The sequence below is a fragment of the Falco peregrinus genome, chromosome Z (assembly GCF_023634155.1).
Source record: "Falco peregrinus isolate bFalPer1 chromosome Z, bFalPer1.pri, whole genome shotgun sequence".
Taxonomy (NCBI): domain Eukaryota; kingdom Metazoa; phylum Chordata; class Aves; order Falconiformes; family Falconidae; genus Falco; species Falco peregrinus.
Window position 1 is genome coordinate 5568389 of NC_073739.1, and position 27881 is coordinate 5596269.

The 27881-nt window shown below is 41.2% G+C and overlaps 2 protein-coding genes and 1 long non-coding RNA gene across 6 annotated transcripts; 1 reads left to right on the plus strand and 2 right to left on the minus strand.

Moving 5' to 3' along the window:
- Nucleotides 1-264: 264 nt before the first annotated feature.
- On the minus strand, nt 265-13111 carry CETN3 (centrin 3). 3 transcript variants are annotated; one of them, XM_055791138.1, is made up of 6 exons: nt 12956-13111; nt 9900-10035; nt 8096-8210; nt 5271-5462; nt 3417-3439; nt 265-866 (listed from the first exon to the last, which is right to left on the minus strand). In XM_055791138.1, the coding sequence occupies exons 1-6, from the start codon at nt 12970-12972 to the stop codon at nt 837-839; spliced, it is 513 nt and encodes a 170-aa protein (XP_055647113.1). In that variant the 5' UTR covers nt 12973-13111; the 3' UTR covers nt 265-836. The 3 variants fall into 3 exon arrangements, with proteins under 3 accessions (XP_055647113.1, XP_055647114.1, XP_055647115.1); XM_055791139.1 differs by lacking the exon at nt 3417-3439; XM_055791140.1 differs by lacking the exons at nt 265-866; nt 3417-3439 and adding an exon at nt 4787-5110.
- On the minus strand, nt 9900-27881 carry MBLAC2 (metallo-beta-lactamase domain containing 2). Of its 2 annotated transcripts, XM_055791135.1 has the most exons (3): nt 27353-27881; nt 24628-24785; nt 9900-10035 (listed from the first exon to the last, which is right to left on the minus strand). In XM_055791135.1, the coding sequence occupies exons 1-3, from the start codon at nt 27795-27797 to the stop codon at nt 10030-10032; spliced, it is 609 nt and encodes a 202-aa protein (XP_055647110.1). In that variant the 5' UTR covers nt 27798-27881; the 3' UTR covers nt 9900-10029. The 2 variants fall into 2 exon arrangements, with proteins under 2 accessions (XP_055647110.1, XP_055647109.1); XM_055791134.1 differs by lacking the exon at nt 9900-10035 and having other exon boundaries at nt 21222-24785.
- LOC129782752 (uncharacterized) lies at nt 13243-20967 on the plus strand. Its single transcript, XR_008744813.1, has 2 exons — nt 13243-18142; nt 18198-20967. It is a non-coding gene; the product is annotated as an uncharacterized LOC129782752 (long non-coding RNA).

A 27881-nucleotide genomic window follows, 5' to 3' on the forward strand; every position in this document is an offset into this window, starting at 1 on the left:
CTCGAAATAAATCCAGTCTCGAACTACTTTAAAAGTTCATTCCCTGTGATGCTTTTCTTCTAATTAGATACTCCAGAAACAGCATCTACTCATCATAAACAGTTGTCATTGTCTCCACAGCTATCAGAGCTGTAGTTACTGAAGAGAGAGTTGCTGGTTGACATCTGAATGATTTCAGCACATCTTTGATGGTTTATCTTCATGCATAGTTGCCTGTCACTTGCTATCACACAGGGGGTAATACAGAGTTAAAAAATTCGAGGATGCAAATGCTTGCTCATTTATTGTTACCATTAATCTACAACAGCAGAAGTATAAGCCTATAAATGAAAAAAAAAAAAAAAAAAAATCTTTTCCCTGAAGGAGTTTACATTACAGTCCAGTTCAGATTAAACTACAAAAATAAGACTTTCAAGTAGCAATAGTAAAGAACATTATTAAATGGAAGTTTGTCAAACCTTATGTATCAAAACTAAGGCCACAACTAATGCTAACACAAAGTCAACTTCAAAAGGTTCTCATAATATGATACAGTATAGAAATCTCATACAAAGTTATTTTACAAATGAGTACTCGAACATTCTGAAATGCAGCATTACTTACTTGTTCTAAAATGATATATCAATTATTGTAGTGATAATATTTAATGATGGAAAATATTGAACTATCGGTGCATATAACCTGTCTTTATTTTGGCCCTGTGAGGAAAGTAATTTTCTGCATCACTCCAGCTACAGAAATGAATGGATGTACAACACATTGTAATGGAAGCTGCCAATGTTTCCTCCCTTTTGTGCTGAGTTAATTTCTTTTCTTCTAATGCTAAATATCTCCAGTCATAATAGCAATAAATTCTTCTTGATTGACTGTAGAAAAAAAGAAAACAGTTAGACAAACAGCAAACATCCATAACTCATAAAATAAAACAATGCATATCTGTATTATACTTTCTATGTAAAGGTCTCCCAGTATTTGTTGTCTCTCATCCACTACTATTCAGGGTTTACAAATTTGGATTTTTTGCTTCTAGAAGAACAGAGATTTTGCACTTTTTTTTTTCTTCCACGTAAAAGGAAAAGTCAGAATGCAAGCTTAATTACGTAGAAGCCAGAATCCAGCTCACATATAACAAGCTATTATTTCTAATTATGAAAGTAAAAATATTCTAGAAGTAAAAAAAGATAGAAAAAAACACTGAGAAAAGTATGTAAACAGATGGCTATGCAAAAATATGATACTTCATTATTAAGATTCTTTAAGATTTATAACAATGTTTAAAATGGTAGATAATCATTGTTTCTCAAGCAACAGTACTGCAGCTCCAGTTACAATGAAGTTCAGTTTTATTCTTGAAATCATGGTTCAGATATTTATGCCCAAACCGCACCCCCACTGTGAACCATGCTATTCTTCTCTCTCAAACCTGTAACGCTTGCCAAATACAAATTTAATTTTAAGATCATTTACTAATGATTCCATAAATTAGCTAGAATTAAAATGGACTTTTGACAAGCTTTTCCCCATCTGAACTTTCTTCATTCTTCAGTTATAATTAACAGAAATCTTACACAAATGTACTTGAAGAAATTAAGTCATAATAATAAATTAATTAGCAGTCATTAATTATTTTGCTGCACTCATACCTGAGCTATTGACCCTACTCATATGTTAAAGCAGAGCCACTGTAAAAGAGTTAACCAATGAACATGTTCACTCTGCAACTAATTACTGTAGCGGGGAATGATTAGAATAAGCCCATGGTATGGAAAAGACCAGACATGTATGAAGAATTCTCCCTGACAATTATCTGTCCCAACCAGTATGCCCAAGATATTCCTAAACAAAGCACTGCAAAGTAAGAGCTACATTTACAGCTAAAAGAAAATTAAGTAAATTCAACTACGCTGAAGAATAAAAACCCTAAATCTACCCCGTTGCGACACGTGTCAAAAATATGAAACAAGGAGATTTAGTCTAGCTTAGGACCCTACGCTCTGAAATATCAGTCTACCATATTGCTACATCACGCTACACATAAGCACTACGTTGACTGCATGACTTCAAAAAGCATTTCCACTGCTTTATCACAGTAACAGCACAATAATTGCACAAACATCCTCCCCAAAATATTCTCCAGTTTGAAAAATCCTGGTTAAACAATGCTGAAAAGTGAAAATACAGTATTATAATGACAAACACATTTTCTAACAGTCAAAGAAACTGCAAAGAGAAGCAGTTATGATTCCCACCAACCCAGTTAATCCCTTGTCTGATTTAGGATCTGCTTACAAGTTAAGCACAATGAAATCAGAAGCAATCAGTCTTTCCTAGTGTCAGATTTCCCTCAATTCCATGACACAAATTATCATAAAAGAGGAAACTAGGATCCCAGCTAATATGAAGATAATACTGACTTACATAATCTGGAGAGTTAAAGGAGCATATTATTTCAGTTTGTTTTGGGTTTTTTTCCTAATTCCGTGCCAAAATCTGAGACCTAAAACTGGACTGTTTTTCCTACAGATGCATCCACACAGGACAACAAAAACTGCATGAATTGACAGCATGGAGTTTCTAAAAACAGTCAGGGTCCAAAACAGAAGTAATTTCTAAAACTAGGAATACAAAAATAAGAAAATTTCTGTTTTTAAGGCAGACAGGAAGATGTCAGAAACACTTTCTTCTACAGAAACTTATGTACAGTGTACCAGTACAGCTCTGTGATTTTGCTGGAAACACAAGTTTTCAAGTAGCCTGGGTGTCACACAACAGACTTTATTTCACTATGAGCAAAACAATCCCTCAAATGTAAGAACTTTGTTAAATCACAAATGGCACTATTTCTGTATTTAAAGTATCAATTAAAAATGCTACTAACTAACAGTTTCAGGTAATTTTTGGGGGGGGGGGGGGGGCAGGAAAAGAATTACTTGACAGCAAGATTTTGCTATGTGACCCAGATGTTTGAAGCTACACAGAACAGTGATTTACAGGATTATTTACTTTTACAGAATGAATCTTAAAAAGGTAGAAACAGCATCAGTTTTCTTTAAAGAAGAGAAAACACATAGAACCTTAAGGATAAACAGCACCATATACAAACATTATGCTGTCAATCTTCCACATTCGATCTCATGCTTGACTGTTCTAACAAAGAGAATGAATGGATGAAGGAATAAGAGGAAACTGAGCCACTCACTCTTAGCTGATCAACTTGAATAAAAAATGTAGCACTGATGCAAAATAATTATGACTCAGTAACCTTCCTGAAAGGAGCTAATGTTCTGCAATCAATTTGTAGCGACCAAATAACGACATGACAAAAACGCATCTATGCTTCTGACACCTCAGTTGGCAGGTCCAGGACCACGACACAGAACAAAACATGCTTGCAGATGACTTCCACTCTCACTCACCTCTACAGCTATACCTTCAGGGGCTGGGGAAAAAAAAAATAAAGTGCATGTTTGGTGGGGTGGTGGGGGAGGGGCAGTAAAACTAGCAATGCAGGTCCTCATAACTCCTTCTTTTAAAAGCAAAATAAGCTCAAAATTACCTACCTAGATTAGCAATCAATCTAAAGGACTGAGAAGACAGGCATCACTCCTTGCCTGCTATGTAGCTACTGAAAAGGAAGTAAATAGCTATCCTGTTGTCTACTAGAATTCAGTGGTAATCCTGTATGTCACTGCACACAGACAGGTGCCTGAAAACAGGATTTTCAGCTTTCACTATACCGACCTGCTTCAATTATCCTATAGGAAACACTGAGAAAAAAAACCAAAACAATTTTCTCAAGATGCAGTGCCAAGAAAATCTGATCAAGTACTGAGACTTCAGGGATATAATCAGCAACAGTAACACTTAAAAGACGAAATTAATAGTTTTCTCCTGGCTTAGCTTCCTTAAACATCTCACCTGTGGAATCAGACACTGCCAGTGCAAGAAATGTGTGGGATGACACAGCTGGGAGTGTGGAGGAACAGAATTATGCAGTAGGGATTTATTAAGGAACTATGGCCTCTTTCTCCATGTTTAGTTCAGTAACAAGTGTCAACATTAACACTCTTCTGGCGGTTGAATCACCAACCTTTCACTGTCTTTGTCTTCAGGCTCTGTATTTACACCACTACAACAGAACAAAAAGTTCGCATTTCCACACCACCAGGTTTAAATGTCCTGCTTTTCCTCTTAAAAGGGGTTGTTTCAGTACTTAATTAATTGTATTCCCAGGTATGGAGTAACACCAGTCTCAAACGCACTGAGGGGAGGAGTGTCTGCCACAGGGCTGACCAGGTGGGGTTTTTTCACTAGTAGTTAGAGCTTTGAGTGCCACAGATGTGGTGGCTCACAAGTAGAAATAAAATCCTATTGTAACTGGAAAAGTTGATGAACTGCTAGTGAAATCTCAGACATGAGTCACCATTCTAAAAGAAAAACTGAGAAGCAGTTTTCGATGACTGTTAGAAACTGCAGTGTTCAGATACACGGTCTCAAGTGACTAGTCCCTGAATTTCAGATATTAAGGTTTCTGGTGTAAATATAACAGTATTCTCGGGTTAATGAAAAAAACCTAACTTTCAGTGTTCACAAAGAGGTAATAAGCATAGTGTCAAACTGGATTTGTTAAATCGTTCTTTAGCTAGCTAATAAATCCCTTCTGCAGCACACTTGGTATGGACCTTGTCAATTCCCCTGAGCCATTTTTCACACTACGCTCTTCAGCACTCTTGAGGTTCAGAAGTACATTACAGACCCATCCAAGCTCCTGCATATAGACCCAGGGTACATCCAGCATGATTTATTAGCTTAACACTCCACATCTGACTAACATGCTGAAATCACAACAGTGACACATCACCACTTAAGAAATATTGACTAGGCGATCAAAAGAGTTTCTCTTAGCCCTTTAATCCCTTTAGTGATTTATAAGGAAATAAAAATGTTCTGTAGGTACATCGCATCTCCCATGTACCAGTTCAATTACTTCCACCTACAACCACATTTTCACCACTCTTTTAATAGACCGTGGTTGAATAAGTTTAGTGGTGCATCAGCTTGAGAAATCAACTTGATTTTTAGACTCCAAATGTTTTTCCAGGACTAGTACCTGTCAAAAACAACAATTTCCATTACTTGTAAGCTAAATTAAGTTTGAGCAGAAAGTTACTTAGGAAGAAACCAAAAAGGGCATTTTCACAACAAAACCCCATTTAAAAAGGGGAGAAAAATAAGAACAGACTATATAGGGTTTTGTTGCTAACACGTACTTTCTCCATCGCCATCCTTATCAAATTCTTCAATCATAGCTCGTAGTTCTTCATCAGACATATTTTCACCCAACTCTCTAGCAACCCGGCGCAGGTTTCTCAGGCTTATTTTACCAGAGTCATCATCATCAAATAATTTGAATGCCCTGATTATTTCTTCTTGTGGGTCTCTGTCCAATATCCAGTCTGTCACTGTAAGAAGGATACTTAAGTTAGATAAAAAAATTCTGAAGGGTAGACTCAGAATGACCTTAAGAGACTAAAGCAGTATGAAGCACACACACTTCCAATTTCACCCATTCTTCCATTTTTATATATTTAAATTCAACATGCATATTTGTTTGTCTGTTACCTGACCTCTCTTTCTCATCTCTCTTTTCCCAGGCTGAGTTTCTCTTTGGGACATAGCTGTTGCAGTGGAAAGCTATGTGGCAAGTGGAAACACAGTCATGCTTTAAACGTACTATTCAATAGGAATTAAAAGCACAGACATGCTTCCTCTGTCCCAGACTTACCTTTTAGAAAATTACATCAGCTCTGACAGATGAAGACATGTGATTTTATTATTTTTTTGTTTTGATGAGGATAGAATTTTGACTTGGAGAGAACACTGAAACACCAAGTAATAAAAAACACTCACATGGAACCTCCCTTTTAGGTACAAAACCACACTAACAGGAAAACAGAAAAAAACTAAGCCCAGGGGTTATTTAAAGGACACTGCTATGAACTGAAAGATGTTAATACTGAAAGGGTTCATCAGCCTTTATTATTCCTTTTATCACAAGCATTTGTCGGTTTCTGTAACAGAAAAGACAAACTTGCCACATAAAGTATTTTTCTAGTAATTATTTCAGACCAACCAACCGTAATGTATCTTCACATCTTTGTACCTGCTAGCCTTGTATTACAGGGCTTGCTATTTATGACTTTCATCAAGCCATTAAAAACACATCAACACTGCTTGTGCATAGAAAACCACTTAGCATCTGCTGCTGTCTGCAGATGGAACGCCTGCTCGGGCTTAGTGAATTTGACAGGAAAAAATTATGATTCAAGCTCATATAAGCTCACTACAGCAATAAAGTTTATATGTCTACATAAATCCCTCAGATTTATATTGAATTTAAGTATGTTCATTTAAAACAACTATGCCGCATGACAATACGATATAATTTGAAAAATTCTACCTTTTGCAGCAAAAAGACAACTGCACTGTTAGCTGAAGAACAGTAACATACCAGGTTTCTAAACACTACAGGTAACATTATTGTACAAAAGGAGACAAAATGTAATTGCATCTTTATACATTACAGACAGGCCAGTCCTACATTTAAAGTGATTATTAACATTAAATTATGAAAAACTGATGGCTCAAGAATTGCTTAGCTACACTCAGCAGCACTTCACAATTAAAGCTTCATACTATAACCTATTTTCTCTAACTCCCTGACCTTTTTGCTAGAAGCGGTATCATGTTTAATTTTGTGCCAAGGTCACAGCAGCACTCAAACCCAATTCAAATTTTGGGACAGGTTCGATCAGCTTCCAAGTACATATTGTACTTTCTACCAGAATTTTCCTAGCTTACCACTGCACTTACTGAGTGCCCATATTGATAGCCAAGACAGAACCAGGAGACAACAAACAATGCCTGGACTGGGTATCATGAATTTAGAAAGAATTACACAGTAATGATAGTATATTCAATTATATAATATTATAGCATGATGATGTAATTACAGCAGTAGTATTGTTGCTATCAATGCAATACTCTCAATTTTTTTTTTTTTACCTTCCCTCCCCCCCCAATTAAATTGGGACTGATCATATATATTTCCCCATAGGCTTTATATTTGGTTCTTTTCTGACTTACAATTTGCTCTTTCCTGGAATACAACTACAAAAATATTATCTGTGATTTAACAACATAATTTGTCCAATCCTAACCCATTAAATCATTAACCTCTGCCACTTTTCAATCAATAACTGTTTTGCCACACTAAGTAGATTGTTATTTGTAGCCAAGAGCAAATACACATCTACTACACCGGAGCAGGTTTTTTTTCTGAATATTGACACAAATCTAATACCTTGAACACAGGGACTGGAATAATGAAATACAGCTATAAAGCCCACACAGCTTTTTTTTTTGGCAAACGCAAATTGTATGCAAAAGTATAAGTTATATGTAACATCCAAAAAAAAAATCTTCAAAGAAACTTAAACTCTAATCTTTTAAAATTCTGCAGATCACTACATACTGGACGTATGTCAAACTGTGCAAAACACAATCTTCAGATGAAATAAACAGCCTAATGAAATTCCACTGGTTTTATCAACAGTTGAAAATCCTTGAAGTACAATATTTAATATCTCCTTCAACTTTTATTTGTTATATAGGAAGTCTGTACTCAGTTTACAGTTTGTCTGTGTATGCACTGCTTCCTGTGAAATTCAACGTCAATTATTTTTTCCACAGTAGGAAGAAGAATCTTATAAAATGCATAAACAACACAAGAATATCTACATTTTAAGTTAGCATCTACTCTTTTGTAAACGTTTAAAAAAGATTAGGACTATGTATACTCTTATTTCCTTCTATACTGTGGCTATTATTCATCTCGACATATCAAACTGCATATTCAGAATACAAAGATTTATCTTCCTCCACCATTTACTTTTATTAATAAAAATATGAAATGAAATCTCTCAGTTCTATTGCTTAATAGTACTTAATAACTGAAAAAGTACACAAAGTACTTCCACATTGTAGCAACCACTACAGGTTAAATTTCTCTAAAGATACATAATCAAACACATACCAACTTCATTAAAATCTTCAAAGGTGATCTTGCCTGTCGCTTCTCGGTCATAATCTTTAAGTATTTTCAGCACATCAGCTTTTTTCACATCAAAACCCAAGGCTCTCATTGCCACCTTTTGGAATAAAATGGAAGTGCAACCATATATGAAGATTAAATATTGATTTATCAGATTTCTTTTTATTTTCATTAATTACCTTCCCAAGAGAGAAGGTGTGTATCAGTGGTTTAGCAACAATAATAAATGAATTTAACGAAAGTAAAAAAGCCCTGATTATAAAAATCACCTAAAACTACTATTAGAAAATGGAATGTCAAGTTACAGTGAAAAAACTAGCCTTTGCCTTTTCAGGGATTTCACAGACTGGACCAAATACTTCTTAGGGCAAGTAGACTTTCCTGACTCCCAAAAACATTTCACGTACTGACCCTTTCTTGAAGATAGAACTGAAAATCCTTCTTCAAATTAGTCTTCAGTATTCATACTAAGCGTGTATATGTTCATGAGTTTACAAATCCTCTTACAAGTGACTTCACTTTTTCCAGTGCACAACATAAGCCAATGTATCTTTTCTTTTTCCATTAGGTTAGGAGTGCATGTTTAGTTTCCATTTCAACTGAGATAGCAATTTCTCAGTACACACACTACCCTGACTTCCTCCAAACTGACAAACATACACTAAAATAGAGATAGTTCTTTTCTTTATGCATTTCTGCTCTTCCACAGTATTATCTTCAGGGCCACAATATTTAACTAGGCAGATAAGAAACAGCTTTGCAAGTAATCATGACAGCTGGGAATTCAAAGCATACTGTAACTGGAAAAAAAAGCGTATTAACAGGCCCAAAACAGTTCCCACTCACTGTGGCTTCCAGCAAAGATAAAAGACCTGAACTCTGAAATGAAGGAGTTTTATAGGAATCGCGAGACCTATGACACGCCTGTAACACCAATTAAAGTAAAAATAAGACTTCTGCCCCCACCCCACCTTTGAGTTACGTGGTAGAGCCAGAACATGGAGGCAGCAGGTTGGATGAGGTATTCCTTCCCAAAAGAATCTCACCCAATATAGGATAGAAACACTGGCCTCTCCAAAGCCACTTTTTCTTCCTGATGCAATACAATCAGAATAAAAATTCATAAAATATTTAAAAGACACTTCAATAAACTTAATGTACTACTTCTAGACTTCCAGACAGGACTCACTAGGAAAGACTGCCATCCTACCCTCCATTTGCCAATAGCTAACGGGAAGAGATGTCTTCATTGGGAAGGGCAGCTACCAAGCCTCCCAGACGCAAAACAAACAGCATCTCTCATTCCTACCATCCATAGGCTCCCTACTGAAAAATGCAAGTGGTAAGCTCTGGTGTGTAGTCAACAATTTTACAAATCTGATTTACATCTTTTACCTAAAGCATCTGAAACCTGTGGGTTTTCACAATACCAAGCTTTAGATTATGCAATGCCTTAAAAAAGAACCAAACACCTTTTCAAGAGCTTTTTCCACTTAGTCATCTGTCCAAGCTAAACCCTGGAACCCTGGGGAGCATTCAGACCAGTGTTATGCAGCATGCTACAGTAATTCTGTTACTGTGTCAAGTATACAGTTTGGGAAGAAAAGTTCATTCTTACACCAATGCAGTTATTTCCTTCCTCTGCCCAGCTGCCCCCCCAATATCCTCACTCCTTTAGCCCAGCAAGAGACCTTGAACATGGAGTACTTTTTAAAGATACAGCCAACATCTTAAAAACTCACTAAGAAACATATATATTATCTGCCATTAAATGAAAAACCTTTACCTTTAACTCATGATAATTTATTGCTCTATCTTTGTCTGTATCAAACAACTCAAAGGCATCTTTGATTTCTTGCTTCTGTTCCTCAGTCAGTTCTCTTCTCTTTTTCTTCTTAGTTTTGTCTACTGAAAGCTCACTCCTGAACAAGAAGAAACAAATTAAGTGTAATAGATTTCTACCGGGAAGATACCACTTAGATAACAATTTCCACCAACTAGAAACTTACCATAATTGCATAGATCACTACCTTACCCATTCAACCTTTTCCCAGATTGTCCTCCCAGTTTAAAATACCATTCCGAACAGACAAATCCTCTGTGAAAGTTGAATGATGCCTCCACTCCCCCACCCAGAACACCAGAACAAAATCAACACAGGCATTTTGGTGAACACATAACAACAACAATAAAAAAAAAAGAGGGTAGAAAAGCTGTCAGTTAAAAGGATACTTGAGACTACAAACTGTATTAGCAGTTGAAATGATGCAACTCGTGACAACACTTTATTGCTAAACTGTAGCTTAGAAAAAAAGAATTTTGACACAGACAGGCTAACAGAGGCTTAACTAGGCCAGACAACTGGATTGTCTGGCTACTGAAGTGGGCATTAGATGCCACAAATCGGCTTTGCTGCCAGTACCAGTTCTTAGATAAATGGCATTTACAGATATTTTTTTTTTTAAATCACACACATACATACTGCTCTAAAGACTTTTTGGTCTGTTTTGGTATATACAAAAAGAGAAAAGCCCCCCCCATTTAACAAAACTTGCCCAAAGACAGCCCTCTTTGGCTAATCTAGAAATACAATTAAATTTTCAGATAACAGGCAGAAAATACATTATACATATACTAGGAACACCATTTGAAAAAAACCTGAAAAGGACAGCACTGATAAAACCTACTTTGGACCAAGCTAGTAAAGGGTACATTTTGTTGTAAATGTGTTTTATTCACATCAGTGAGACTGACTGTTGTATCCAGAGTAATTGCTTGGAAGATCTCCAGTTCAGAGCAAGAACTCTAAAGCAAAAAAAATACATTTGAAATAACTGGTGATATCAACTCAGACTGCTACAGTACTCAAGATACACTCCTGGAAGAAGTAAGCAATATGTGAAGCTCAGCTGTATGCTGTCACTGTGATGAACAAACTACTGTGGCAAATCCCCTCTGTCCAGTGATCATGAGGCTGCACCAGATGTACTGAGTCCAGCTGTGGACAACCCAGCACCAGAGATATGCACAGACAACAGATAATGCCTAAGGGAGACTACCACGCCTGGTGGCTTGCAGCACAGGGTGCATGAGAAGCTGAGAGAGCTAGGTTTGTGTAGACTAGGGTGAGGTGACTAAATGACATGCTGACTAGGTAGGGAAGCGCTAAGGAGTGGAGATCTAAGTGCTGTCATTCACTGTCTAAAGGATTATTACACAGAAGACAGAGAGAGGTTCCCCTCAGAGGAGCAGAGTGAAAGGACAAGTAAGAATAACTTAAAAAAAAACCCAAAAAAACCACACCACTGAAAAAGAAAAACCACGACAAAACTAAGAAACTGCATCTGGACTAAGGGGAAACATTTTCCCAGTGCGAGTGTTTATGTGTTGGAACAGTTGCACTGGGAGACTGAGGAGTCTCCATCATCAGAAACTTTTGGCACCCAAGTGGCAAAGGTACTCAGCACCTCAGTTTTGTGTGGGACCTACTCTGAGCAGAAAGCTCGAATAGATGACTTCCAGAAGTCCTTTCTAACCTAAATTATTGTATAATTTAGGTTATGCTCTCAGGAAAATGCTCTTTACACCGACTTGTTTGCACCAGAAGCAGAATGCATGCTGAGTCATCCACTGTAAAGTGTATAAAAATTACTGATGAGTGAACAGAAAAACTGCTTTTCAAGGATATTTATTTTCTAAATCTCCTGTGACGAGCTGCTTTTTCATCTCCTTTGTCAAGAATTTGGTAATTTTAATCAAAACCAAAAATTAAACACACACTTAATGTTCAACATTTAGTTCAACATTAGTTAGGGATTTAGTGTTCAACAACTGCAGCTACACCATAAAAATTCCAAATATAGACAAGAAGAGCTGCATAAGCTGGACCTGCCTCAGACCACAATATCCTCAAAGAGCGAGAAGTCCTTAGCAGACCAATTGGGACAGCATGATTTCACACAGGCTTTGGATTACGATAGCTTTTGGAAGGACTAAAATAACTCTGAGCTGCCTAATTAGGACTGGGAGAGTAGCTCAGATCCAGAAAGCCCACGTTTTGTGAGCTGTGATGATGAAATCCATTTAGAAATCTGAAAGCAGATTAACGCTGAACTCTTGTGGAAGAAGGATCTGGCTAATGAAGTGGGGGATTTTTTAGAGCTTAGCATAAAATATTTTTTTCGAAAGATGGAGCAGTACTTCAATGCAAGTAGTTTAGTGCCACTTCTTCTATAACCACTTTTATCACACGAAGTGTGAAGTTCTAAGAGTTGAAAATTAAGGATCACATATATCATACAAGCATATTAATTACGCCCGAAGAAAAAGGATTTGACAGGTATAGAATTAATCCGGACCCCCTTATCCAAGTTACTGAATCAGAATTGAAGAACAACGCAACAAAACAAACTCTAAAGCTTAAGTTAACGTCTATTAAAAAGGTTTTCTGAAGGTGCATTAGTTCAGACAACCCAGGAGGCACCTCTCAAAGCCAGCCGCGACGGGCCCTGCCCTCCCTCGGTGAGCAGACGGCGGCCCGGCCTGATCCGCCGCCGGCCGCCCACGACCCCCTACGGAGGGATCAGACAGAAACGGAGGGATCAGACAGAAGCCGCTGGAGGATGGGGACGACCTTCGCCGCGGCACGCCAGCGCCCAGGCCTCGCCGCTGCCCGCCGCACCCTGCTTCCCACCCGGGCCTGCCCCGGCGGCCCCCCGAGGGGGCAGCGAGGGCCGGAGGGCTCCGGCGGGCCCCGGCGGACGACGCCCGCCCCCCAGCCCCCCGCCCGCGGCCCCAGGCCCGAAGGGGGCAAGGGGGAAACCGCCCCCGGCTCATACCGACCTCAGGGCCAAGCTCATGCTGCTGCCGCCCAGGAGCCGGGCCGCGGCAGGACGGGCCGCACCGGACCCGGCCGCACCGGACCAGGCCGCCCGCCGCGCCCCGCCGCGCCGCGCTGCCTTCCCCTTGGAAACGCGGCACGACGCCAGCGCCCGCCAATCCACGCCCTCGTCGTCACGGCACCGCCGCCTGGCCTCCCGCCCCGAGCGCCAAGCGCCTGCTTATTGGTCGGCCGATTGCCACTCAAGGGGGAGGGGTCTCCGCTCGGGCCGTCGCCGCGGGGGCGGGGTTTTCGGCCCGGAGTTCCGTTACCCAGAAGGTTGCGCGGCGCGGGGGGGGGGGGCGGTGCTGGAGGTCTATGGCGGAGCGGGGCGGTCGCTGTTCACCTACTAGCCCGGCTGGCGGGGTCCCGGGGGCGGCCCGGAGCAGGTGTGTCACCTCTGCTCGCCCTTCTGCAGTCTGGATGTGCTGTGGCTGTGGCAGAAGAGCTCCCCGCCACCTCAGGCCCTGCGCGCTCCCTCCGCCGCTCGGTCGCATGGCGCCATCTTGAGTGTGGAAGTACGGCGGGTTGTGGCGGAGGGCCGGCCTGGGGCCGGGGAGCGGGCACTGGCTGCGCAGTCGGCGCGCCTAGGTATTGGCAGTGCTTGGGAAAAGTGGCCTGGCCTCTGTCTACTGAGAATTGCTACTGGCAGTGCGCCTTTAAGATAGGGCCTGGAAGCCCTGTGTCAGAGCTCGGAGATGTGAGGGGAGATGTGCAGCGTAAGTGCGTTCCTGCGCTATGTATATACACAGATAATATTGAGAGCTTACGGAAATACTTTTATCAAGTCTTTCTGACATTGTACAGGCTTTGCCTTCATAAGAATTCCTGGAGCATGTGATCTGTATTACATGAGGACTGCAAGACCTAATTACATAGTTCTACTTTGTACTGCCATTAATACTTACGTGCTTTGCAAACTAGTGAGTGAACTAACGTTACATATTCTGTATGTGTGGGAAACATTCATCTTGCTCATAAGAAAATGTGGAAAAAGTGGTGCCTTGGTGCTCTGGTCTGTAACATGTAGATGTGCCTTGTGCCTTGCCATTCAGGCCACCCTGAGCAGACAGCTGTTGTAAAGGACTGGAAGAGTACAGTCTGGTGTTAGTAGCTGGACTATACAGATGTTCAAGTTTTTTCTAATACTGTGCTGAGCAGTCTGGCTAAATTCACTGAAAAGATTCAGGCAGTTAAAAATGCCTTCAAGCATTTTAGTTCTGTTCCTTCCAGGGCTGACAGCATGTCTTGAAGGTGTTTTACATCTGCAGACATGTAGTTTTCCAATAATAAACCAGTAGCAGGTTCACCCTGAGTACATAGTATTGGACGTGAAGAGTTGGACTCGGTAGGTATGCTCAAGACACATTTTTCCTGAACAGTCAAGCAGAGGAGTTTTGGTTGGCTGGCTGTTCATACTACCTCTGGTCCGCAGATCAAGTATGCAGAAGCACTGTAAGAAGTTGGTGATTGACCTTTGTTAACAGATGGTAGCTTTGTAACTAAAAACATAAATTACTGGCAGGTTTGACCCTCAACCTGTGCTTTAGTGAGATTTTTGGTTAGAGGTTTTTGATTGCACTCCTTGCTGTTTGCATGTCTGCAGTTAGATGCATTCATCTGAGTAATTGTGTGTTTGCTTTTGAATCTGTGTTTTTTCCCAGTTCGAAGCAGGGAGTTGGGCACAGGTCCTGAGTGCACATCTTGGGGCTCTGTGCTGGTAGCTCTACAGTCAGTCCGTGCTGGTCACATCAAGGCAGTAGGTACTGCATAGTAAATAAACAAGCAGATATACCCACAAAATAATTATTTGTGCTTCATACAACATCCTTGCATGGCCAGAGAGGAAAGGAGAGCATTAACTGAATGGTGAGAATGCTCAAAATGGAGCATGGGGGAGTAGTCCTGCAGGCACCAACAGCCCTGAATTGCCCTGCCTCACCTGGGACCCCCACCCACACCCTCTGTGCATGTTGGTCCTGTAGCTCCGCCTAGAGGCCCTTGGTCCTTCTGTGAGCTGTGTTGGAGATGGACCTGCCCTCATGCTGTGTGCTGCTGTTGCTGACTGACTGGCTGGACTTCATCGCCTGGCCTTGAACTTGAGTAATCACCTTGCAGTTGTCTGACAGTGACTGGGCAGCAGTCACTGGGCTGCTGACAGCTCTGGTTACCATCACTATCCCTGCACTCCATGTGGAGGTTGCTATCCCTGCCTGTGTTACAGTTGCCCTTGGCTTCTGCCTTGTCCTCTCATGGAGCGCCCCTGTCCTTGGCTTCTCCCTGGCAAGTAGACTCAAATACCTGATGCTGAACAAACCTTAGGGTATTCTTCCACAAACTGGAGATCCAAATTTGGGTCTCTATTTCTAAACTTAGAAGATAAGCTATCGAATTGGCTTCTTGCCTCCAAGGTCAGTGAGCTTGCCCTGACTTTAATGAGAAGAGTTGCATGGCTGACTGAGCCCTTTCCTCTACCCTTTAGTTACTTAACACACATACAGCTCTCCCCTTTTGTGTTTCCTGCTGGCTGTGAATTCTGCCTCTAGGTGCTTATGTGCTTCACTGAAGAAGTGTGAGCAAATCCTCCTGCAGTGGTTTCAGCTAGTAGAGGTAGGACTCGTCGCTCTTCTGTTGGTCCTCCACAGTGTTTCCAGAAGGGAGCACCCAGCTAGGTCTGTGGTGACTGCTTCCCATGCCTAACCTGGTTAGGTGACCAGTGAAGGTAGGTTTGAAATTATAAGGGCGAGCAGGGGCCACAAAATCCACAGGAATAGGTACACCCCCTATGTTCTCTGCATCTATATTTGATTATTCCCAACCACTCTCATTTGCAAGTGTAGGAAGGGAGAGTGACTTACCATTTACAGTCCTCAGTCTTTGTAGTGATATTATACTTTGCACTATACCGTTAAGATCTTCAGGGCAGAAGAACTCCAAGCAGATCATTCCCTAGTGCAGCCTGTGCTGTTCTTAATGAGATGCTATGGCATAAGCTCTGCTCCAGAAACCAAAATGCCGCTGTTTGTAAATTTAGTAAACTGGCAGTAGTGCTCGTATTGCACATGAAATGGAGATGCCAGGAGTTCAAAACTGAAAGGACAGGCTCAAATAATAATAGCTAGAAATAAATGATTGTAGGTATCATAGCTTGTGACTCACAAACCCTTACATTTTCAAAGCTGGCTAGACCCCTTCTAAAATCACTTTTTAACAGAGTGGTTAAATTAGAATATCACTAGCATGTTCCTCATGCTATTTATCAGCAGCTGAATAAGGAAAATAATTGTTTAGTTGTGAGGAATATTTGAGGGCTTTATTATTAGCTATATCTTCAGCTTTTAATTAATTTTCAAACTCGTCTGTTGCTCTATGAAAGCCATTTGCGGGGCTGTCTGCCAGCCATATCTTCCCCTTGAGTGATTAGGTTTCCTTTTCCCTTCCTAATTTTATTAGTATTTGAAGCCATTCTACTGTTCCCCTGTCCCAAGCCGAACTTGAGGGTGTCGGAGGTTACAGACCTCATGCTGGCTGCTCAAAATCAGATCAAATATCAGAACTTTCTGATGTAAAGCAACAAGCTGCTTTGTCAATGAAATTAATTAAAAAAATTAAAGGGTTAGTTTTGTTTAGGTACATTTCATGGAATTTTAAGAGTTGTTTGTTCATGTCACTGTTAGAGCAAATTGTATGGCACAAAATCCGTGTGAAAATGTAAAGCCATATTAAAAATATAGCATGTCCTTCCCAATTTGATGATTGGAAATGTACTCCTGTGTACATCTGGGTCAAACTGCTGGGAAGTACCTTACTCTAGCTCTGGTACAGTCACGGAAGTGTTGGCGAGGGAACCCTCCTGAGCCCTTCTCCCTGTGTCAGGGTTCTTTTTCCAATGCTTTTAAATTTTAATTGCTGTTAAATGCCTCGTAACCTTCCCAGGGCACTGTTGGGGACATGTGGGAGCACGCAGAAAGTCATTAAATTGGTGGGATTAGCCTGTCCAATAAAAGCTGAGTAGTTGGAGGCAATCTGCTGAAGATGGTTTTAGATAGCACAGCAAAAGCAAAGAGCAGTTCTATAACACTGTTGTTTCTACTTTAATCTGTAATCATGCAGTGAAGCCTTTTCTTTTATTTTCATGGTAAATTTCAATGCCTTTTTTTTGTGCAGAGAGATGTAGTCTCTGGTGGCCCCCTTTCTCTGTGTTCCTGCTTTCCGCACAGCAAAGCACAGCCTGTACGTACCCTGTAGAAGCATTAACTGGCTTTGAGGCATGATTATGCTACACAAAGCAACACAGTGTTAATGTATAAGCTCGTAGTAAAGTGATTTAAGATCACACTAGAGTGGTCTGGGCTACTTGTGTGCCTCAGAGGTGCATAATTAGACAAGATTGCTTTCTGCCTAGCCTGGATATCCCTGTGCTGCACCACTACATGCAGTGTAAATATAAGCTAACATGTTTTTACCAGCAAAACCCCTCTGTAATATTTAGCTTCAAATACTGTTACATTTAAAGTAAGATCTAATGAGTGTTTTCTGATTGCATTTCAATTGTATCTGTTTTTGTGCTTCCTAATTCAATTTGGAAGCGAGAGGACCAAAGAATTAGTTTTGGATGAAATCTGGTTGAATTTTTAGACACAAGAGGTACTGCTTAATGACTTCAGTAATACATACATTAATAACTTGAACAATAACTTGAAACAGTGTTGGTTGAATTCTTAGACCTAGATTTAAGTTAAATATTCATAATTCTTCCTTTGCCATATATTTTTCCACTCTTCTCTCCCTCCCTCTTTCCTAAAGACCTCTGGTTTTGTTTTCTTTTGCTACAGATGTCTGCTCCTAAAAGGCATGGTGTTATGCTAGACAGCATTTGTTCTAAAGCTCATTTGGAGCTCTGCTGTATAGCATCCTACAGTGTAGGATTTAACAGTAAGAATGCTTTTTTTGTTTTTCCTGTCCCTGAGAAGGTTCTTTATAGCAGAAACATCCCATGTTTCATGCATAGTGTCATGATGACAAATAGAGGTGTTCACTGATGTAAAAATAAAATGAGATGCAGTAGCACTGAAGTAATTAAAATGACTGTTTAGTTTCCATGTGCATTAGAAAGATGATTACAAAGACCCTGTACTCAACTGAGATAGGTACCTCACAACATAGCATCTATTGCAAAATACAAGTTGTACTTGAATATGACAGAAACAATGCAACAGATTCGTAGTTGCTCTAAATAAAAATTCTATGTTACTGGTAAGAAAACTGGAATCAGATCGTATGCACAGCAGTATGAAAAATAGAATTTTACATTTTTAAACTTAAATTCAAAGTGCCAAAGAATGACCCAAAACACTGATTGCTATAAAGAAATTCTTTCTACCTGACCGGAGTATAGGCTGCATGTGAGATGAAGGCATAGCGAAAGAAAGGTAGGAGGCAGCCTGAAGTCTGTTCTTACTTACGCAAGGGTACCTTGTGTGACTAAAGCAGCTGCCTCGTGCTCTGTAGCTTTCTTCTCCACCTGGTAAGCTATAAGGACAACTGTGTTTACCGTCTGCACAGAAGCTACAAGCAGAGTAATGAGCATGATGGAAGACAGGATCAGAATTCAAAATCATGTTGATCACTTGATTAGGTGGTCTGGAATCAGTGATACAAACAATGAAGACAAGTTGACTGCTTTATTTCATAGGAGAAAACTCAAATGCAGAAATGCAATATGGGAAGTAAGTGGATAGAAAATATCATTACAGAACAGAAGTTGGAGATTACAAGGGACCAGAAGTATGAATCATAGAATCATAGCATCATTTAGGTTGGAAAAGACATTGAAGATCATAAAGTCCAACCATTAACCTAGGGATATGATGTATTAGGAAGGGTGCAGACATATAAGGCAAGGATGGACCTGTTGTGCTTGGTGCTGGTGAAGCTTGAGTGGCATACTGTTTTGCAGAGCACAGTTTAAGGCAGGAATAAAGAAACTGGAAAGACCTGGAGGGAAAAAAAAGGGAAATTACATCTTTCCTTATATAGCATGTTTTTAAGCTTAAGGTGGCTGACCGGTAACAGTTTTCTGCTATGTAAAAACTCTGATGGACACTCATCCAAGAATAACAGCTTGGTCTGTAGAAAAGGGTAACCTGGACTGAATATGAAGACGACTGTAAGCTGATCAATAAGGCACTGTGGAATGATGTGTATGGCTGCCAGTGGGCCCCAGGGCTGCCCATTCTCTGTTGGGTTTCTTATGTTGTGCTCCAGACCCCGTGTTCCAGAGATGCCCCGTCTCAGATACTGTGAAGGAAAATAAGCTATTTCTCAGCATGAGGAAGAGGGGAAGAAAGGTTGATGGGAGGCATAGATGGAAGACTGGGAATATATGAGGAAGCAGCAACAGGGGATGTGGGACAAAGAGAAAAGTTGGTAACATACCAGAAACATGAGGCAGTTGGGGGACCAGAAAGTGAAAGTGATGGAAAACAGGAAGAAGGGGGGGCAGGCAGACCGGGGAATCTCTAATTTTAAGCAAACATTGTGCTTCTCTGCATGAAGATGGTGCTAGGTGACCCCAAAATTGTCCTGTCTTATCCCTCTATTTCTTACTTGTCTGCAAAGAAGTGCAATTAAGCATTTGATTTCTCATTTGCAAGCCAAACCTCTCCCCTTATCTGCTGACTGCCAATGAAAAACATTCATTCTTGTTGCTAGAAAAATGTGCCGTATCAAATCTGATGTCAAACCCAATTATTTTCACAGTACATGTAACAAACTTTGTCCAGCTTGGTGGCAAACCTATTTATTGAGAAAGGAGTAGTGACAGTGATGGATTTAGCTCACACCTTGTGTTCCTGGTACTACTGCTTCAAACACCAGGACAGGAGGTGAAGTGCTTGTGAGTGTGGCACCAAAATCTTTTTGTCCTGTGCTGTGATGATACAGTGCTGCTAGCTCTTGATGTGCATCTGAACTTATCAACCCCAGAAGACAGAGAAAGGCTTTGCATTTCCTTCATGTGAATGGAAGTTGTAGGTTGCCACATTTTATAAACTCAGATCTGTCTCACTCCCACTAGAAGTTACCTTGTTCCTAGACGTGTAATGGGCAATCATCAATACACAGTTGTCCAGCACTTTGAAATGATGACACTCAATCAGCTGGGTTAATCACAATTGTTGGTTGGCTTGTATGATTAAAAGACTCCTCTGCATCACCAAAAAGGACAGGCACAGGGCTGTGTGTGGAACCCCAGTAACATAATCTGAGAGGAGCCCCTCAGCTGGCTGCTCCCAAACTGATTTTTTTTGTATTTAGATAAAACCAACATTGTAATATTTTTAAATTATTGTCACTTAATTGCCTTATTTCCCTCATAAAATCATCTTATTTCTACCTGTATTTGCCTTCAAATTCTGTTCACATCACCCCATAAAATTCAAAATTTAACAAGGTCAACTAGTTTTGAAAATAAGATTGTATTTGTGCTAACGTGCAAAGAGAATGGCTTGAAGATTGCACCTTGAAATGAACGCCTGAGAGGAAAACCAATGCATCGTATTAACCGAACCACCAGATATCCTTAAAGTCTGGTCATCCCCTGTCTGGAAGGAAGCCTATCTTCATTGTTAAATGACCAGGTACATTTCACCTTCTTCACTGGTTCTTAGTTTTATACAGGTACATTTCTTCCCTGCTGGTTTTTATGACAGTAGCTCCTTTTGTTATTCCTGGACCAACTTCCACTAAACTTCTACTATTTATCTATTAATAAGGAGCCTTATCTTTTACCAGAAACCAGACAGCAAGTATGCTAGGTGGTATTTCCAGCTCCAGTTACATGCTGAACAGAAACTATGTGACCACTTTTGTTTCAAGTACAGTAAACAACAGCCACTGGCTGTGTCTTGTGTGGAAATAATAATCTGTGTAACCCCAAGCTGAAACTGACCCCCAAATACATGTTTCCATAACATCCATGTTTTCTGTGTGCGAATTCTATTGAAAACCTAATTCTGATTTGTGTTAAAATGTGGGGGGTTTTTTCCCCCAAGCAGTACCCAGTCATGTTTTTATACAAGCTTTGCAGCATCTATGATATATAAATATTTATAATGCAGTCTCTTGCTTAGAAGCGTAAGAAACACTGCTAGGAACTTCAAAAGATTGCACCATTTAGAATGAAGAAGTGCTTCTCTTGAAAAATACCTAAAAATTATCACTGAACTGTACAGGAGTATAACTTTTTTTATTATGATTATTGACATAAAATTATTTTTTTATTTGTAAGTTGTTAATATCACAAAAGTCTTGACAGATTACAGAGCAAAACTTGCCATCCAATTTGCCAGTTCCTGAAAACTGCATTAACAGCATTAACATAAATTTAGATTTTACAAATAAATCAACACAGATCTAAATGCCCAAGATGTTACAATATTTAAACTTACAACATGTGTTTTAAATATTTAAATCAAGTAGTGTTAAAAGAACACTGTCAAACTCTTCTGACTAAAACTTGGTAATTCTTAACAAAAATAGCCATTTTTTTATACTTAAAACATATCATTTACGTAGGAGTAAATTTCTTAGAATACAAAAATAATTTTGAGACCCTCAAAAGCTACTTTCAACTAGATTATGACAGCAGTTTACTAACATGCTCCATTTTAGGCTATGTTCAGGTAAAGCTCAATTCAGAGCTAGAAAATTATTTCCTAGATTTTGGTCAAGGAAAAAAGCCCTGGCAATTGCTGTTACCTGTATATACTTGATGGACTTAAGCATGGCTTAACAGGGCATTTTGTCAGTGATCTGGGCATTTAAGGATCTTGTGGCTGATACTGAGCACAGACATAAACAAAAATGATGGAGGGCGTCTTTCCTCTTGAATTGGCATGCCAGTGAGCCTTCTCTTAGCAGCTCAGCTTTTACAATACAGTAAAATCTTGCTATAGGGCTTCTAACAGTGGATCAAATAAACAAACCAATGGTGGTTTAACACAAAAAAATGTTAATTCAGTGTGATCTCAGGCTCCTGATGAACATTTGCATAATTTTAGCAACTGGCATACGTATTAGCAGGCTTCGTGACAGAAGAGGTCTCTCTGTCTGCATTGTTGCACAGGGTTATCACCAGTGCTCCTACACTTCACAAAAGCACAGAGCAAGATTACTACTGGTGTTACACCACAGATGGCTAATTTGAAGGAATCCAGTTACTGCTGGGTAACCTGTGACACCATGGCTTCATCCGGATAACTGGCGTAATCTCCAGTAATACCTATTTCTTCAGCCATTCTGACTTTCCTGCTTGCCACCTCAGATCTGTGGTTGCCCATGGTGAACCCTTGGCTACCAAGAACGTGATCTGAACTGCTATGTAACAGCAGGATGCGTCAGCAGGCTAAAGGAAAACCACACTGTGGAGTTTGTTCTCAGCCTCTTCACTGAATGGCTTCCCAGGCTAACCTTTTATATTTCTTCCTCTGGCCAAATGAGACCAAGATAAAAAACTCTTGGCTTCATTTATTACCGAAGTCTGTCACTGAGTAAGCGCTCCTCATGTAATACACTGATGTACTTGCATTCCTCCAAAAAAGAACTATGACCTGAGTGGTAACAGGTCTTACAAGTGCTGCGTTGCTGCACCTGACCTGACCGCTCACAGTTTTACTTCAGTTTGGAGATAGGCACTGCTAACAAGAACTAGGCACATCACAACCTATCAGTACAAATCCTGGTGAAAAACGTATTCAACAGTAAAGGCAGGAGTGCAGTAATCCGTGAAAGGAGAAAAGCATTACGTAAAATATTCTCTTTCATAATTTTTAGACAGATGGTTTTTATTTTACAACTGTTTTTTTCACCAGGATTTACACCTAATAAGGGTATCAACTTCCACTCCCCCATGCCTTAAAGAGAGCCCAGACTCTGGGCTCCTATTCTCTTGGGTTTGATGAGAGGGAGGAAAAGCTTCCTCATGAAGTGAAAGCTAAACAAATAAAGTTAAACTGCACTGAAGTTTGGGAAAAACATTTGCATTCCTTTTCAGGAAAGTATTTATGCCTACATACAAAAATAACCTCAGACAGTGTCCTTTTAAAAAAGTTAAATACGTATATACTGTTAGAATAATTACACAAACTAACCATTTCAACAGCTTTTAAGTATCACACATTCCATTTCGATAAGCAAGTTACAACGTCATTTATCATTTCTCAATGTGTTCAACTTTTTTTTGGAACAGATAAACGCAATGCACTTTTCATAAAAACCACATGCACCAAACGCTTCATAAACAAACAGTAAACAGTTTAAATTACATTCACTTTGTGGTAACAAGCATACTGGCTGTTTAATCCAGCACCTGCAGTAGCACAAGGTTATGCTAAGCCCCCATCCCCTGTCACAAAGCATTAACAAGTTACAATCCAGTCACATAAAAATACTCTTAAACACAAATAAAGCCTTTAGCTTGTCACAATCCAGTTCCCTCAAATTTAAAGAACAACATACTAATAATTATTTTTTTTATGAGCTCATCAGAAAAAACACAAACACATCAAGCAAGGGCTCAATCCACTTTGCACAGGCTAGTCTAACACATTAAACCTAACAAGCACACCTATAAGCAAAACAGTTCCCTAGCTGACGGCGAGAGTGCTCTTTCTTGCTCCTCTGTCATGATGCAGGCATTCCCTGCACCGCACCAAGACGCATGAAAGCCTCAACAGTCCATCTGCTCTTGGATCCGCATCAAAAGCTTTTTGGGTAAGCTGATGTATCTATACCTTCCAGCTTGGAAGTCTGGTCTACAGCATTTACATAGGTTAGCCGTGTCAGACAGCTACTTTGCAAAGATGCAGGCAATGAGGGGTGCAGCAGACAGCAAGCAGCAGGTGACAAAATAGCTGTGGAATGTCCCTTAACTGTTTCTGTCCACCCAGTCCTGTGCAGGTGTTGCTCTTAGTTTGACCTAATGGTGCTGTTCCCCACAAACACCAGGTCTTAGCACAAGTTCAGTTAGGCCAAAACCTGAGCAGGAGCTGAGTGAACAGTCGTAAGCCTAGTGCTACATCAACAAGGTTTCAGGCATGAAAACCTCTCATTTTGGCACATATGCGTCTGTCAGAAACGTAACAAAAATAAACCAATATTTCAATCACAGTACATGTGCAAACATGTCCTGAAAAAATAGAAGAATGGTAGCTTTGGTTGAAGCTACTAGCTTATGTACTTTTTATAAAAATAGGAATAAAGTAGGCAAAAATAGGGAGAATTTTTGCAGTTTATTTGTATCAATTTGCCAGCTCCTTAATAATACATACTGCTTTTGCTTGTATCAACACTTTCACAAGCCATGTGGTTTTTCAGCAGGGAATAGATCACACAAAACGTACTGTCACTACGAAGTGACTCTTGAATTTGTAATGCGAAGTGCTATACTCGCAATGGATCTCATGGCACAAGTAGAAACCTTGTGACAAACTCCAGCTTGCGAAATGTAGTTGGAAGCTAACCGATACAGCCTTTCTGCCCCAAATATGTTAAAGTGCCCAGGCAGTACCTTCTCCACGAGACCTCTGTCCACTAACTCCATGAGGCGCTGGCAGCTTGCAACATAGTCACTTACTCTGCTGTAGGGAAGCCAGTCAATCATGGATCCATCGTACACCACGTCACCGCTGAACAGAATCTTCCGGTCTTTGTCGTGTAAGCAAATACTGCCTCTTGAATGACCAGGCATGTGCATGACAGTAAGCTGTCGGTCTCCAAGGCTGATCACATCCCCTGCAAACAATGTTACAGGAAAACGTATGTATTTATCACGTATATTAAACACCACAGAGAATACAACCTACCCATACGCTGAGAGTTTGTCCATACCATATATCCACAACAACAGCAGTGGGACATTTATTTTCTTGGTGACTGAAGATGTCTTCAGTCTTTCAGTGTCTTTCAGACAGAGACATCTGAAACACACAGTTGCCAAAAGGGTATTTTCCAATGATAATTAACACAGGCTTCAGCTGTATTAATTGCATCTATTCCCACCTTAATAAACTAAACAATGTGAAAACAAACGTGAGAGAGAGGATAAAATGGGAAACAAACAGAACACATCTAACCCAGGTCTCCTTTGAAAGTTTACAAAGTAAGTATCTCACAATTTATTACAATTTTACCCTCGTTTAATTTGCCAGAATTATACTCCTGCTACTTCTGAAAGGCAAAAGCACGGAACATAAATTGCTAGAGGAAACCAAGACTGGCCTCCATACACTGTCTTCATCTCATTCAATCAGATATACAAAAGCAGAACTTTCTTAACATTAGGTCATTGTTTTGCCAGCTTAAATGTGAATGCCTTTTCATTGCATTAGCCACTGAAGAGGTACTTTCAGCAGAAAGTCAGTCTAGGGATGGAGAACAGGCGAAGTAAGTCTGCTGTTGATTTCAAATTGTAATGCCAGCTTAATTATAAATGTGCAGACCCCATTAATTGACACGTGGCAAACATGTAAAATTTAGGGCTGTGCAGGGAAAGAAGACCAACATATAAGCAACCTTCTCAGAAGCAGCTGCTTAACACTGTAAGAAAAAGTAAAAGAAATAACATCCAGTACTATTGTAAAATGATGCTTAAAACTGTAATATGCATTTCAAGTTCCAAGGAGAGCAGGAAGATGTTGCCAAACCCCTACTGTATAAGAAATCTGAGTCACCTATCTGTCTCACACCAGAGACAGGCATGCCATAAATTTACTCCAGCAAGCCTAAAGGTAGGTGCTTAGGTCTTAAGACAAACTTTTCATGACAGGACCTTTGGTAATGAACTGAAAAGGATTACTGAAAATGCTAGAACAGCATTTGGAAGTCACCGAAGAGCTAATGTCTGATTGCGCTGTACCCAACAGGGGAACGGAGAAGCACCTAGTTTCAAAATTATCAAAGAGAATTTTCAGCCAAATTGTCTTTCAGCAAAGCATTGGGAAGCCTTGGCAGGAGGAAGAAATAGACTTGACTATTAAACGTACTGTGCAGAAAATGCCTGTATTGGTGAATGAAGCCACAGTGGGGGTGATGGAGCAAAGTGTTCCAGCTAGTTTCAAATTGCTCCTGGCACTGAAAAGAATACGAAGAAACAAGGCTAGGGCACCCAAAATTTTAAAAAGTTTCCAGAAGCTCAAGGGACAGCTGAAAGAAACTTGCGAGTCTCAGAAGACACAAGTGACTAGAAAAACATTACATGCTAAGGCACAATACAAGTAAATGCAATTTTAGCCAGAGCAGCCAAAATGAAAAGGCATTTGAAAGATCTGGTAAGATTAAAATGTAAACAAATGAAGCAAGCAACGTGCAAGTAAAAGCTTCAGCTTTGGACTGTTAACAGTATTGCCCCTGCCACTTCTTTGTTTTCAGCATTACGGGATATCCCCACCTCACAGCAATTACACATGCACTGAGATGACATTCCATTTCCGCACAGTATGTCGCTGTGAGCCTTATCTTAGAAACTGGCGTTACTTTGACAGCAAGCATGCTTGACCTTTTTACAATATTATTTTTTAAAGAAAAAAACCCTTAGACTGCTGCAGATTGACTATATTCAAATGTCACTTCAGGTCTTGTCTGAAGCCTTCAGTAAGTTCAGTTCTGCTTTTCCAAGCACCTATGCAGGATGGCCCAATGCAGCCAAGAAGAGACTTCAGTCCCCTGAAAAAGGTGTCACACGGATGCCAGACAGCTACCCTTTACCTTCTGCTTCACCGTATGGTGCAGTTAGGCTGCCTGTTGCCAAAATAACCTGGTCATTGCTAACCTGCCAGAGACCTGATGGAACTTTTTTTACCTGCAACAAGCCACTCCTGTATTACAGTGACACCAATCCTGTAAAACAAAGCCCGCATTCTTCGCAGCAGGTGTTTCGGTACATCGCTTTGTTCTTTACGCTGCGATGCCTCGATAGAACAACGAGGGTCACCAGACGCCAGCGCTGGCTGACAGGGTGACATACGGTTAGAAGCCTAAGGCTAGGCCTGGGGTGTTCGATCTCGAATTACTGCGGAGTGCTTCTCGTTTTAAGGAAAATAAACCCCGCGTCAGCAGGCGAGCTCAGGGCAGGTGCCTGCCCCTCGGCACCGGCGGGAAGGATTCAACCCGCCGCGCCGGGCGTCCCGCGGGGGCCGGCGGTGGCACAGCCTGGGCGCCACAGAACAATCAGTACCGGTTTAAGGATTACCATACGAGCAGCTGCGTAGGGCGCTGCAGCCCGGGCCTAAAAGCCGCGACCGCCCCCAGCGCGCCCGGACCCCGCACACGCGTGTCGCGACACGGCGCGAGGCCGCCCTCACCCTCCTGCAGCAGCCGGCTGGGCCGCACCGGCGGGACGCGGAAGTGCCGAGCCCGCCAGCCGGGCCGCGGCGGCCGCGCCACCTCCCGGTCCGACAGCCAGGTGACGGCCTCATAGTTGTCTCCTCTGAGCAGGGCCGCCGCCTCGGCGCTGTGCACCGCCACCTCCTCGAAGTGCTGCAGCCCGCCGGAGTGGTCGAAGTGGACGTGGGTGGCGACGGCCAGCAGCGGCCGCGGCGCGGCCCCCTCCTGCGGCGCCAGCAGCCCGGAGGCGCGCAGGTAGTCGGGCAGGCTGCGCAGCCCCAGCCCCGCGTCAATCACCACGTCCCGCTGCGAGCCCCGCACCAGCCAGATGTTGGCCCGGTTGCCCGATTCGTAGAAACGTTCTTGGATCCAGAAGATGCCGCCGCCCAGGGGCTTGTGCGCGAACCACTCCAGCGCCGACATGCCCGCCGCTCCTGCGGGACGGGCCCCCTCAGCGCCGCGGCGGGTCCCGGGCCCGGCCCACTGCGGCAGCGGCGGGCGGGGCGC

Coding starts and splice junctions, on each gene's coding strand:
- MBLAC2 (XM_055791134.1), bottom strand. CDS start 27,797: ATGTCGGCGCTGGAGTGGTTCGCGCACAAGCCCCTGGGCGGCGGCATC. Junction 24,786..27,352: donor CAGCCGGCTGCTGCAGGAGG/GTGAGGGCGGCC, acceptor CATTGTTTGCAG/GGGATGTGATCAGCCTTGGA.
- CETN3 (XM_055791138.1), bottom strand. Junction 3,440..5,270: donor TAAGGATGGCGATGGAGAAA/GTACGTGTTAGC, acceptor TTTTTTCCCCAG/CCCCTGAAGGTATAGCTGTA. Junction 867..3,416: donor CTGAAGGTATAGCTGTAGAG/GTGAGTGAGAGT, acceptor TTTTTTCTACAG/TCAATCAAGAAGAATTTATT.